Source organism: Pelodiscus sinensis, chromosome 15 (genome assembly GCF_052426305.1).
Source record: "Pelodiscus sinensis isolate ZL-2025 chromosome 15, ASM5242630v1, whole genome shotgun sequence".
NCBI lineage: Eukaryota > Metazoa > Chordata > Testudines > Trionychidae > Pelodiscus > Pelodiscus sinensis.
The window spans coordinates 12,896,528-12,908,565 of NC_143066.1; the positions used below are offsets into that span (position 1 = coordinate 12,896,528).

General features: G+C 45.9%; 1 protein-coding gene across 4 annotated transcripts in view; it reads right to left on the reverse strand.

The window, feature by feature from the left end:
• The window catches only part of USP7 (ubiquitin specific peptidase 7), a 217,355-nt gene that overhangs the window by 55,216 nt on the left and 150,101 nt on the right, over positions 1-12,038 (reverse strand). For all 4 annotated transcript variants that reach the window (XM_075899282.2, XM_006124597.4, XM_025185416.3 and 1 more), the window contains 3 exons: positions 9,010-9,064; positions 6,348-6,428; positions 6,170-6,260 (listed from right to left, as the gene is read on the reverse strand). In XM_075899282.2, the coding sequence (XP_075755397.1) occupies positions 6,170-6,260; positions 6,348-6,428; positions 9,010-9,064 (227 nt within the window). The remainder of the gene's footprint in view (positions 1-6,169; positions 6,261-6,347; positions 6,429-9,009; positions 9,065-12,038) is intronic.

The following is a 12,038-nucleotide window of genomic DNA, read 5'->3' on the forward strand; positions in this document are numbered from 1 at the left end:
GACTCTATTCTCTGAACTGGCAACAGAAAGGACTTCATTTCATTCACAAAGGAACCTAGATCATCTAAAGTGGCCCTGATAAATGTGAGCTGAGCTTTCAGTTGAGTGTTGGAGTGGGCCTTCATCAGCCAGCTGTCATGGTACAGAAACACTTGTACCTGATGTCAGTGGAGAAACAGAGCTACAGCTACGATGCATTTGGTGAAAACACAGAGGGGCTGCTGACAGGCCAAATGATAGGACTGTGAGTATGTAGTGGATACCGTTCACCATAATCCTTTGGTATTTCCTATGGGACTAAGTGATCACTGTATGGAAATATACATCCTTTAAATTAAAGGCAGCATACCAGTCTGTCAGATCCAGAGAGAGAATAATGGAGGACAGGGAAACCAGGCAGAACATGCATTTCTCTATGAATGTGTTGAGATCCTGTAGGTCTAGGATGGGTCTGAGATCTCCCTTGGCTTTCGGTGTTAGGAAACTTCGAAGTCAAAACCCCTTCTCCTGTGTTTGTGAGAAACTTCCTCCACTGTTCCTAATTGTAGGAGTGACTGCACCTCTTAAAGGAGTTGTTCATGAGAAGAGACACTTAAAAGGGACAAGGAATCAGGGTGGAATGGCAGGATAGTAAAGAATTAGATGCAGTATGCCCTCTCTATTGTACTGAGCACCCAACAATCCATGGTAACACAGAATCATGCACAGTAGAAAAGGGATATAATCAGGAAAAAAGGTAAGCTGGGGTGGATCTGGAGACAGGTGTGGTATGCTGTCCTTGACCGTGCCTTCCAAAGGCAGGTTTTGATCCTGGAGAGGTTTTGGGTGGCCCAAGTTTTGCCCAGAGGGCTGATGTGGCCGCATAGTGCCACTGCAGTTTCCTCTGTTAGAGATGTCCTGACTACTCTTTGTGAGAAGTGCTCCTGAGGCTCTGAGTGGAAGTAGCTGCACTGGATACAAGGGGTATAGAGGCCCAGTGAACTGGGGATATTCCTTGAGTCTTTTAGACTACTGAGTTTAATATCAATTTTTTTCTGACAAGAGTGTATCCCCTTGAAAGGGAAAGTCCTGAATAATCTGTTGAACTTTGTACAGGAGAGCTGAGTCTTGTAACCATGACCCTTGCTGCATAGCAATTCCAGTGGTCATCACACAAGAATAGCATCAACAAAGTCTAGGCCACCTAGAGCAGTGTTTCCCAATTTTATTTGGCCATGGAACCCTTTTCAGCTTTTCAAGGAACCCCTAGGTTTGTTTTAAAAAAAAGGAGAAAGGGACCCACCAATGCATGAAAATCACATTCCTTTCCCAAGACTCCCACCCCTTCCTTGAGGCCTCATCCTCTCCTCTCCCCTCCTCTCCATCACTTGCTATCCCCAGCTCTTATACATTCTCACCAGGTTGAGACAGGAGGTGCGGGCTCTGGGGTGGGAATGAGGGATTTGGGTGTGGGAAGGGGTGAGAAGTACAAGATCTGGGAGGAAATCTGGATGCAGGAGACAGAGATGTTGGCTCGGAGAGGGGGGTCCAGGCTGGGGAGTGCTGGCCTCAGGTGGAAGGTTGGAGTGCTGAGCAAGCCATGAGCTTATGGATGTGATATTGCAGGAGTTTGGGCTGGATATGTGAGGGGCTCAGGGCAAGGAGGCTGTGAGTATCATGGGCTCAGGACACAGATTTGTGATGTGTGGATGGTGGAGGAATGTTGTGGCAGAAGACCGAGGATATGGGGATGCAGGAGTTTGGGGATGTAAGAGGCTCAGCATAGGGGGTTCCAGTGTATGATAGGCTCAGATTTGGGGTCAGGTGGTGCAGGAGTGTTATGATGCTGCAGTGAGATGGGGGTTTGGCCCCAATTGGGGGCTTGTTGGCCTGGCTTCATTTTTAAATAAAATATGTCAAACTCAAAAGGTTTTAGCATTGTCTTTATTTATGAGAGGGGTGAGGAACCTGATTTGAGTCAGGGGTCACTGACCCACAGAAAAGTCAGTTGGGGCCACACAAGTGAGATACAACAAAACAAAAAACCCTCCAAAACCCCCCAGGCCTCACTAACGTGGTCCCAACTGTGCTGGTGAGGGCAGGGGACAAAGTGCTAGTGGGTGCTGGAGCCAGGGAGAGGATGGTGCTGGGTGGCAGGATGCTGGGGCAGGTGGCAGGGTGCCGGGGTCAGGGACATGGTTCTGCTGGGTCCTGGGGTGGATGGCAGGGTGCTGGGGCCAGGGATAGGATGGTGCTGGGTACAGCGCTGGTGGGGACAGGGTACTCATGGGGGGGACCGGACAGGGGCAGCTGGGACCAGTAGCTGGCAATCCTGCAGCACTTATGGGTTCCTGGAAGTGTGCGACTGCACTCCCCCTCCCCAAACAGCTGGCGTGCGCATTGCTTGAGTATCAGGGGCTGTTCACCCCAGCAACTTACCTCTGCGATGCCTTCCTGAGGGGGGGAGGGCGCAGGGAGTCCCAGGGCAGACCACGCTGACTGCATAGTTGGAGCTGTGCAGCCCCGGGTCTCCTGAACTTCCTTCCTTCCCCTGCACTGTGCAGAAAGGCCCTAGAATTAAGTTGCCGGGTGCCACAGCCCCAGCTATTCAGGCAGCACGTGCTGGCTCCTTTGGGGAGGGGAAGTGCTACCCTCCCTGCTGTGGTTCACTGCACTCCCCTGGTGTGCCAGCCTGGAGCAACTGTTCCCTCTGCCCCTGCCTCCATATGCCTCTGCTGGCTAGCCGGCTGTAAAGGGGTGGCAGTCCGCTCCCCCTTTTCTGTCAGTTTACTCTGGCTTTTATTAACCAGTTTACAATTGTTTCTGCCTCCATGGCAGTCTGTTTTGTAGTCAGATACCACAAGTGTCTCCAACAGTTCTGCCGCGCTGCAGGCAGGTAGGGGTAGGAGGGCCTAAACCCGCCCTCGCTCACGGGTCCCAGCCCAGGGCCCTAAGACAGGTGCAGGTAAGGACCTGCCTGGCTGCTGGGGCTCCTGCCGCAACGCACCAGCCCATGGGCTGTCTGTAGGCAAGTCCCGCCCTGGGCTTCTTCCTACCCCCAGGGACCTCGGACTTCGGCCTCCCACGCTCCCCTAGCTCCGACGCTCACCATCCCCGGGCCTTAACTCCAGGCATTGGGATAATGCTGACGTGTCCCGGCTCAGCGTTCCCCCAGCGGTGGAATGACCCTGCTGTGCCGCTGAACAAGAACAGGCAGAACAGACAGGCATCCGCCCCTTTTGTGCCCCGTAAAAGGGAGAGGTCGGTGAGGACTGCGTGTGGGACGGATTAGTCCTCCCCCTTGGGATGGTTCCATCTTGTCATACTGGTGCTCTCTCTTTCAGAGGGGCAGGGAATGGCAGCTCCTTGCGGAACCCCTACTTTTGCTTTACGGAACCCCACGGTTCCGTGGAGCACTAATTGGGAAACACTGCATTAGAGTCACTCCTCATTTCAATTGGAGGGCATTAACGATCTTGGCCTGAGTTTGGCTTGAGAACAAAATTAATGACAATTTTTTTCTCATCAGTGCACAAGTTGAGCAATGTGATACCTTATTCCCTGAAGATGGACATCACCACATTGCTCTGAAGAGAATACTCATGGTTCTCAGAGAAAGTTCTGCTAAGACAGTGGTCACCAACCAGTAGATGGGGATTTACCAGTAGATCTTGGAGCTTCTCAAAGGTGATCCTGACTGGTTTGGCCAGGAAGCTATCAAGGACAGTATTTCAGTTGCCCCTTCACCCAATGTGATGCTGCTTCTGCTCTCTGACTTGGAGCTGCCCCCTGGGAACCTCCTGCTTGCTGTGCAGGGTGTGGGAGGGAAAAGAGGGGAGGCACTGATGTCAGGGTGTCCCCCCTTCCCTCACTTCTGTACCCCATTTCCACACAGAGTGAAGAGGATGGACGGAGCCTGACAATGCAAATCTCTGTCATTCTCACAAACACGCTGTCCTTTACTCTCATCTCCTGACCCGTGGGGAGGTTGTTAGTTTTTTTTACTGCTTGTCTCTGCAGCCCCTGAGAGAGGCACAGCACATGCTGTCCTTGCCTGCAGACACCACTCCTGCAGCTCCCATTGATCAGTAACAGGGAACATTGGTCAGTAGAAGATGTGGGCTCAGTACCTGTAGATGAAGGGCAGCACATGGAGCCATTGCTGCACATGCCAGCTGCTTTCAGGAGTGGTGCAGGGCCAGGGCAGAAGTAAGCCTGCCTTAACCCCACTGCTCCACCACCTAGAAGCCATCTCAGTTAAATGGTACCCAGCCAGAGCCTGCTTCCTGAACCACCTCCTACACCCAACCTCCTACCCCAGGTGCAAGTCCCCCTGCACCCAAACTCCTCCCAAGAGCTTGCATCCTGAACCCCCTCCTAAACCCCAGTCCCTCACCCTGTGCTAAGCCTGGAGCCCCTCCCATACTCCAAACTCTTTGGCCTAAGACCAGAACCTGCACCCCAATTCCTTACTCCAGCCTGGTGAAAGTGAGGATGGGAGAGGAAGAGGGATGGAGTGAGCAAGGTGAGGCCTCAGAGAAGGGTGGAGCAGGGGTAGGGCCCCAAAGAAGGGGCAGGAAGGAAATAGGGCAATGGGTTTGAGGTAGATCTTACATTGCACTTGAATTGAAAAAGTGATCTCGTGGTTAAAAAGGGTGGAGACGGCTGTGCTAAGATGATCAGCCAATTGGATGCAAAATGCCAAAACATTATTGCTTCTTGACAAAGCTGGCTGGAGCTTGTTCACATACTATATAGTATGGTGTTATCACTGACAAGCAGATGACTGCTTGCCAGCCACAGTATGAGCTGGCTGGTTAAAGTTGGAACCAGAGAGCATTCTCTTGTGAGAATTGTGTCTTCTCAAAGAAAAGGCCAGTTGCTTTGCAGAATAAGAAGGCTGTTGAGAGTACCAATTAAACTGCTGTTGTTATGGCTGATCTCCAAAATTGCACCTTTTAAATGATGACATATAAACCATAAAGCACTGTAATATGGTTCTGGCTTCCTTAAAGGAGTGCCTCTGTCTTTTCAGAAAACAAAGACCATCCATCAAACATTAAGTCTGGTATGATCTGCTGCATGTCTGGAACAATGTTACCATGGAACTGTGAAGAGCTCAGGCCATAATCCTAGATGAGGAGGCTACCAGATCAAGTGCTGACTGTAGCAATGTCTCAGCTATGAGGCTCTCTGCCAGGAAAGATCTATGAGAAGGGACTGAGGGAGGTTGGGGCGGTGTCATGCTTACATAACCACCCAATGGCTACAAAGTCCAGAGGGTTCAAGCACCTCTCCAGTGGTTATTGTTAAGAAAAGTTCTCTGGGTACACACACACGAGTGGACCCCTTGAATCATATGTTTGGTTTACTGAAGTCTTAGGTAGTTCTATATTTCTCACTTTGCATGCCAATGACTTGCTCATGTATTTAACAGCAACTGCTATCCTGCTTGACTCAGTTAGCTGTTCTCTTGGTTTTAACAACATGGCTATTTGTATGTAAAAAGGGTTTATGTTTCTCAAAAGTTCATCTACTCCATTGATCATGCCTACAGATCGAACCTGTCTAATCAGGCACCCTTGGGACCTGACCGGTGCTGAACCAGAGAATTTACCAGGGTAAATTAGAGCTAAATAACAGCACAGAACACTGAGGACCAGGACTGATGGCTGTAAAACTTTATGGGACTCCAGGGAACTTGACCACACCCACGATAAGTGGATATCCAGCTAACTAAAATCATGACCATGGATGTTGCTGAACCAGAGAGTGCTAGACTAGAGAAGTTCAACCTGTATTAATCTTAATCCACTATGATATTATAACCATTGTAGAAGCATCTAGTTGAGGGTACTACAAAATATCATGACATCAGAAGAAGAGTAATCTGGAAAAATTTATTGAATTCTTAAAACACAAAATGATCCTAATAAGAAATGGAAAGGGGGGTGGGGGGAGGGCAGGGGAAGAGATTGCCAATACAAGCAGAATCTCTCTAAATACAGAAAAAGCCTTCTATGAGGTATCTTCATGCTATGATACCTACTTACAAAATCAAAGGCCTGATTTTCCAAGGTGATGAGCCCTTGTAAATCTATTTGATGTCAATGGAATAGGTGGGCACTAAGCATCTCCAAAAAATCAGGCCCAACATTTAATTTGCATACACAGAATACGTATTACTTACTATTTTTCTTTCCCTTTATACTTAGCTGGATGTCATAATAATCCTCTATTCGTTCAGACCGATAGTCTACATGTTTGCATTGAATGTAAGACTGCAAACAAAAATAAAAAGATAGGATTTCAATATATACAAATAACATAATTAATATTAAAAATTTGTTAACTGACTAAATACATACCACCATCTTTCCTCTGAATAATTTAGGGATAGTGCCTTCTACACACGTGCCTTTCATTTTATTTTCCACATTATCAAGCAACTGAAAGAAATATTAGATTTGCACTATTATACCGACTGAGCTACTTTTTCTGAATTTGTTTATTTAAAGTACATAATTTTAATGTAATGACAGAACTTTGGGGACTTCACTTTTTCTTGTGCAACTCACATGACAATGAAATATTAGGCATTTGACATTGGTTTCTCCTTTTTGTTAATTCCTTAAGTCCTCCTCTTCCCCCAAATCCTTTCAGGGCTATCCCCATGTCATTTCTCCTTAGACTTGAAGTGCTCTATTAAAGTCAAGTTATGTACTAGAACAGTAGGATAAACTTCAAAAGCAGGGTGCCCTCAGATTCTTCCTGAAATGCATGTACTCTCCAACTGCTTATGGAACTGAAATAAGTTTTCCTTCTCAGTAAGGCCGTGTCCAGACTCAGGGTTTTTTTCAGGAAAAGTAGCCTTTTCCCGAAAAAACTTCCCCTGCGTCCAGACTCAAGCCGCGTTCTTTCGAAATTATTTCGAAAGAACGCGGCTTTTCTTTCGATGGCGGTAAACCTCATTTCACGAGGAAGAACGCCTTCTTTTGAAAGTTCCTCTTTCGAAAGAAGGCGTTCTTCAATGTAAAGAGGCCGTCTTCGAAAGAGAGCATCCAGACTCGCTGGCTGCTCTCTTTCGAAAAAGCAGATTTCTCTTTCGAAAGATCCGCCTGCAGTCTAGACGCGATCTTTCGAAAGAGGCCTGCAGTCTAGACATAGCCCAGATGAAAACAGAATAAAAAACAGCAGGTTGCAAAACAAGGCTACACTAAAGGTGTCATGCAAAAGATTTTGTTAAAACTGGGCTTGAGCCTTCGTGTATTCCTTTATAATGCATAAAGCTTGAAAATTTTCTCTGTTTGTGGCGAAAAAAACAAACCCAAAACAACCTTTAGAAATATCAGGTTTATGTTGCTAAGTCCTGTGGTGGTATCACGTGTATATGTGTGTACAGAGTTGGCAGTGGGGTTTGTTGCAGTGGTAAGTTCCGCTCACGCAGGAACCTACCCCTGCAACAAACCTCACTGTCAACTTTGTCCACACATCTATACAAGCCACAAGTCTACATAAGCCACAACATCAGAGGCTCATACAACTGCATATGCTCTGATGTAATATATGCCATCAGGTGCAAACAATGCCCCCTGATGTGTATACTGGCCAAACTGGACAGTCTCTGCGACAAAGGATTAATGGACACAAATCAGACATCAGAAATGGTAACACACATAAAACTCTGAGGGATAGCCATGTTAGTCTGTAACTAAAAAAACTTAAACAACAAATGGTCCTGTGGCACTTTAGAGAAATATTGTCAATTAGAGTGTCTGTGTTAAATTAGGTTAACAGAGTAGGCTGCACTTTGCTTTTTATGTCATTAGGGTGTGGAATGTAGTGGCACGTCCAGGTCAGGTCTTTAGTCAAACCTTGATTACAGATGTCAAACTTACAAATGAAAACAAGTTTCTCAGCTTCTCTTTCCAGCTGTTTTTTTAAATTGCTGTGTAATAGTAGTCACTTTTAGATCCATTAGTCGTGCCTGGACAAGTTAAACCTGAAGGGGAACATTTTAACCTCCCTGCACATTCAATAATGTATTTAAAAGTAGCCATTCTTTTACAAAGGAATTTTATCACCCCAGTTGCAGAGGGAGACTACTGAACTGGAATTCATTTACAAATTCACCACTGTCAATTTGGATATTAACTGGTTAATGCACTACAAAGGCATTTCCCCTGCCTTTGATACTCATAAAAAGCTATGAACAAGGAGACAGGTAACTACTTTTGCTGTTACTTTGGATTTTGTTTTGTCCACCCAACTCATCTGATCAAGTGGGTTTTACCCATGAAAGCTCATGATGTATTTGTTAGTCTCTCAAGAGCCACATGATTGATCATTGTTTTTAAAGTTACAGACTAACACGACTACCCCTCTAAGACTTTCTATTCAGAATGTTGATCACTGAAGTTGTTTAGCTTTTCCCAAATGCAAACATAAAACAGAGGTTTAAGCAGAATACAAATTTTCCTTTCATAAGTAAACTAATTCGCTTAGCTCTTGTGTTGTCACCATTTAATTAATACTGCAGTCAAGGTCTTTCAAGCCTGAAAGAACTTGAATTTATAATTTAGAACAAGAATGGGAGAGGGAAGGTGGGAGGGAAAGATTATTCAAAAAAGCACCCAATTCTCTCTTACCATCTTTATTCATCAAAGAAACAGAGGCACAACCCCAGTTTTAGTTTCCCTTTCCCAGCACCTTTAAATGGTATTTTTCCAATCCAACCTTTACAAGGAAAGCCAGCACATTTGAAAAGCCTTCTATATTTTTGTTTCTAAACTTTGTTCCTTCAAATTTTGTGTTCCTATATCCTGGTCCATAAATTTTAAGGGGCCACACATAGTCCAAACTATATTTACAAAGGAAGATAATCGTGTAAAATGGAACCCTCTAAACATTGGTCTATTCTCATCCAAGGAATCAATTTCAGTATTAACGGGAATTTAGCTAAATACCTATCCGTTAATAGGCAACGCCTGGTGAATATGCAGAAGTCAATAAGGGATGCTGGAAACTTACCACTCTACATAATTCCTGAACATCATGTTGCATGAAGCTGTCTAATGTTTCCCACCTTAATAAGACAAATAAGTAATAACATCACTATACTGCAAAAGTACAGAAATCCAGCATTTTAAAAATATTCTGATAATTCAATTTGAGAATCAAAGTTTAAATACACAGTCAGATAAAGAAGAACTGAAACTGGCAATCTGTATAATTATGGTGACCGTATTTTCGTAACCAAAATTAGGGATACATTAGCCACATCCCCTGACCCCAGCTAGCCATGTCCACTGCCACAAGAAATTCCACCCCTGGAGGTAGTACTCCTGGGGTCAAGATGAACACATGACCAGAAGTAAAGGGTGTCATGTGACCCCTCTAAGAACTTCTCCCACTGTCATCTACCAATAGGGATGATTTTGGCTCCCCACTGAACCCCCCCCCCCATGCAACTATCCTGCAATTGCATTAACCCAACTTGCACTGCATTAACTCGGGGGGAGGCTGGAGGAAATGTTCCCTCTAAAATTTTCCTCCCATGAGCAGAGTGAATTTTATCTTGTGAACCAGTATTGAGTTCATGTGCGCTTGTTTGGATGTGTGCCACGCCACTGTGGCACCCAAGTTATTAATAAATATCTTATACACCTTTCCCTTCACACATGACTTGCTCCAACCCCTGCCTTCCTCATGTCCACCACCCCTCCTTTCAACCCCTCTTCTCCGGGTACCTACTCCTCCTCTCCTCTTCCTCCCTCTTGCCCACATTGCCCCTTCCCTCCCCCTCCTACCCTTTTCCTCATTGTCTCCTCTTAGCCCCGACATTTGTGTCTCCTCCACATTGCCCCTTGGTGCCTGCCCCTTTCTTCTGCCCTGCCACCCTCCCCTCTGCACAAGCCCCTTCCTCTCCTCACCCACCTTCCTCTTAGTTCTCCCCTTGCCCCTTCCCTCACTCTCTGCCTTCCAGTTTGCAGAGGCTGGAGCCCCCTGCAATCCAGGTATACCTCATGTTGACCACACTCCCCCTGCAACCTTGCTGGCCCCTGCACCGACCACTCCCCCCCCCCCCCCCCCCCGCAACTTCACTGCACGGTGAGATGGATCCCTGCCTTCCCCTCCCCCCAGCTGCTTTCCTGCTTTTGCAGGCTCCCACAGGAAATGCTTCCCCCTGCTCCTATTGGCTGGATTTCGCTAGCAGCATGGAAAGGCTTCAGGACTATCTCTCAGGCTCCGGTTCCCTGGTCCGGGAGAGGGGAATTAGCAATGCCCAGCAGCTTCTTTCTGGGACTTTTCAGAACTGTGTGGGGCACCAGGACAGAACATTAAAAATTGGGACTGTCCCGAGAAAATCAGAGCAGATGGTCAGAATATCTATAATTCCACTTTCAAGACCCTACAGACCTGAACAGTGTAGCAGATTTGTTACAAAAACATTCTTTCGGCTGTTCCACTCAAATGCTTTCTACAAAGGTAAACATCTGCTGTTTCTGTGTTAAATTACCAGAATTCTACATCTCATTCTAGCATCTTTTGTTTTAAGATTGGTGAGTGTTTGGACAGAGAGCATATTTGCAAAAAAATTAATGACTATTCATTACTTTGTATCTGAAAATAAGTCATATTTAGAAATCTGTTTTCAGGCTACACATCCTGGCATAAATCAAAAGACAGACATTAATACTGGGATTTGGACAGTACTCTGTGTTGGTCTAAGTCTGCTCCCATTGGCATCAAACAAAACAGATAGAAGCAGAGTTAAATCAAACTGCTCACTTCTGAAAATCCATCTTAAAATATCACAATTAGTTTTACTTTGTAGGAAACATGGGACAACTTGTAGTAGGGATGTGAAGGACTAGTCGACTATCTGATAAGCAAATGCTTATTGGATAGTCAACAGGATAGTCGACTAGTCGCTTCCCCCCACCCTTGCTGCCTCTATCTGATAGAGGCAGCAAGGTGGGGAGAGAAGAGGCAGGTCAGCTGCTCCGTGCGGGGCTGCCACTTTGAATGCCATGGGGAGGCCAGCGTCAGGCTCCTTGTGGCATTTCAAAGCGGCAGCGTTGCTTGGAGCCCAGTCACATGTGCACTTCTATATCCTCCTACCTGAAAATGTAAAACAATTTTAAGAAGAGTAATTTAAAGATGAAGTTCACTGAGACACAAATAGGCTAAATGACTTTCCCAAAGCAACATGGAAAATGTAGCATAACTAACACCTGAAAATGGATTTCTTGCTTCCCTATTGTGGGTTTTACCAATAGTCAAATTAAAGACAAATGAAACAGAGAAGAATTAATTACATCTCTATAATAACCGTGTAACATTAAAATGAATAATGCAACACAAATAGATGTTCTAATCTAAGAACTAATGAATACTGGCTTCTTAAGTCAAAGACAACACTTGCTACAGTGGAAAGTCAAACCTAGATTCTGCAGAATGACCCACCCTACACCTCTAAATGGGGAGAAGGGGTATTGTTCAGCTTCCTGGAGGTGGGGGGGAGGTGAAATAACACGCTTTGGCCAGGAGAGGGAGTGAAGCTCAGGAGCTGCTGCAAAAAAGGGCAGTAGCCCAGTGAGGAAAGCGCAACTCATTTCCAGAGATCCCCTAGAAAGGTGAATAAGATGAATAGGGAAATGTGTGTGGGCTCTAATACAGGGGTGGGGAACCTCAGGCCCGGGGGCTGGATGTGGCCCCTGGCTTGCCTGGATCCAGCCCGCAAAGCTCAGGGCTCCCTCCCAGCATTGGGGGCAACGACACTCCACCCAGTATTAATGTCTGTCTTTTGATTTATGCCAGGATGTGTAGCCTGAAAACAGATTTCTAAATATGACTTATTTTCAGATACAAAGTAATGAATATTGGCTGGAGCACACAAAATCTACTAGCCTGTGTCCCTCTTCTGGTGTGCAAGGGTAATGAGGGGAATGTCTTTCTCCTTCTCAGTCAGAGGCCATATCAGTGAGGGTGTATTTATTTGTTTTTATTTATTTGGCTTGTTATGTGTGTGTGGCCCTCGACTAATTTTTCTGTGG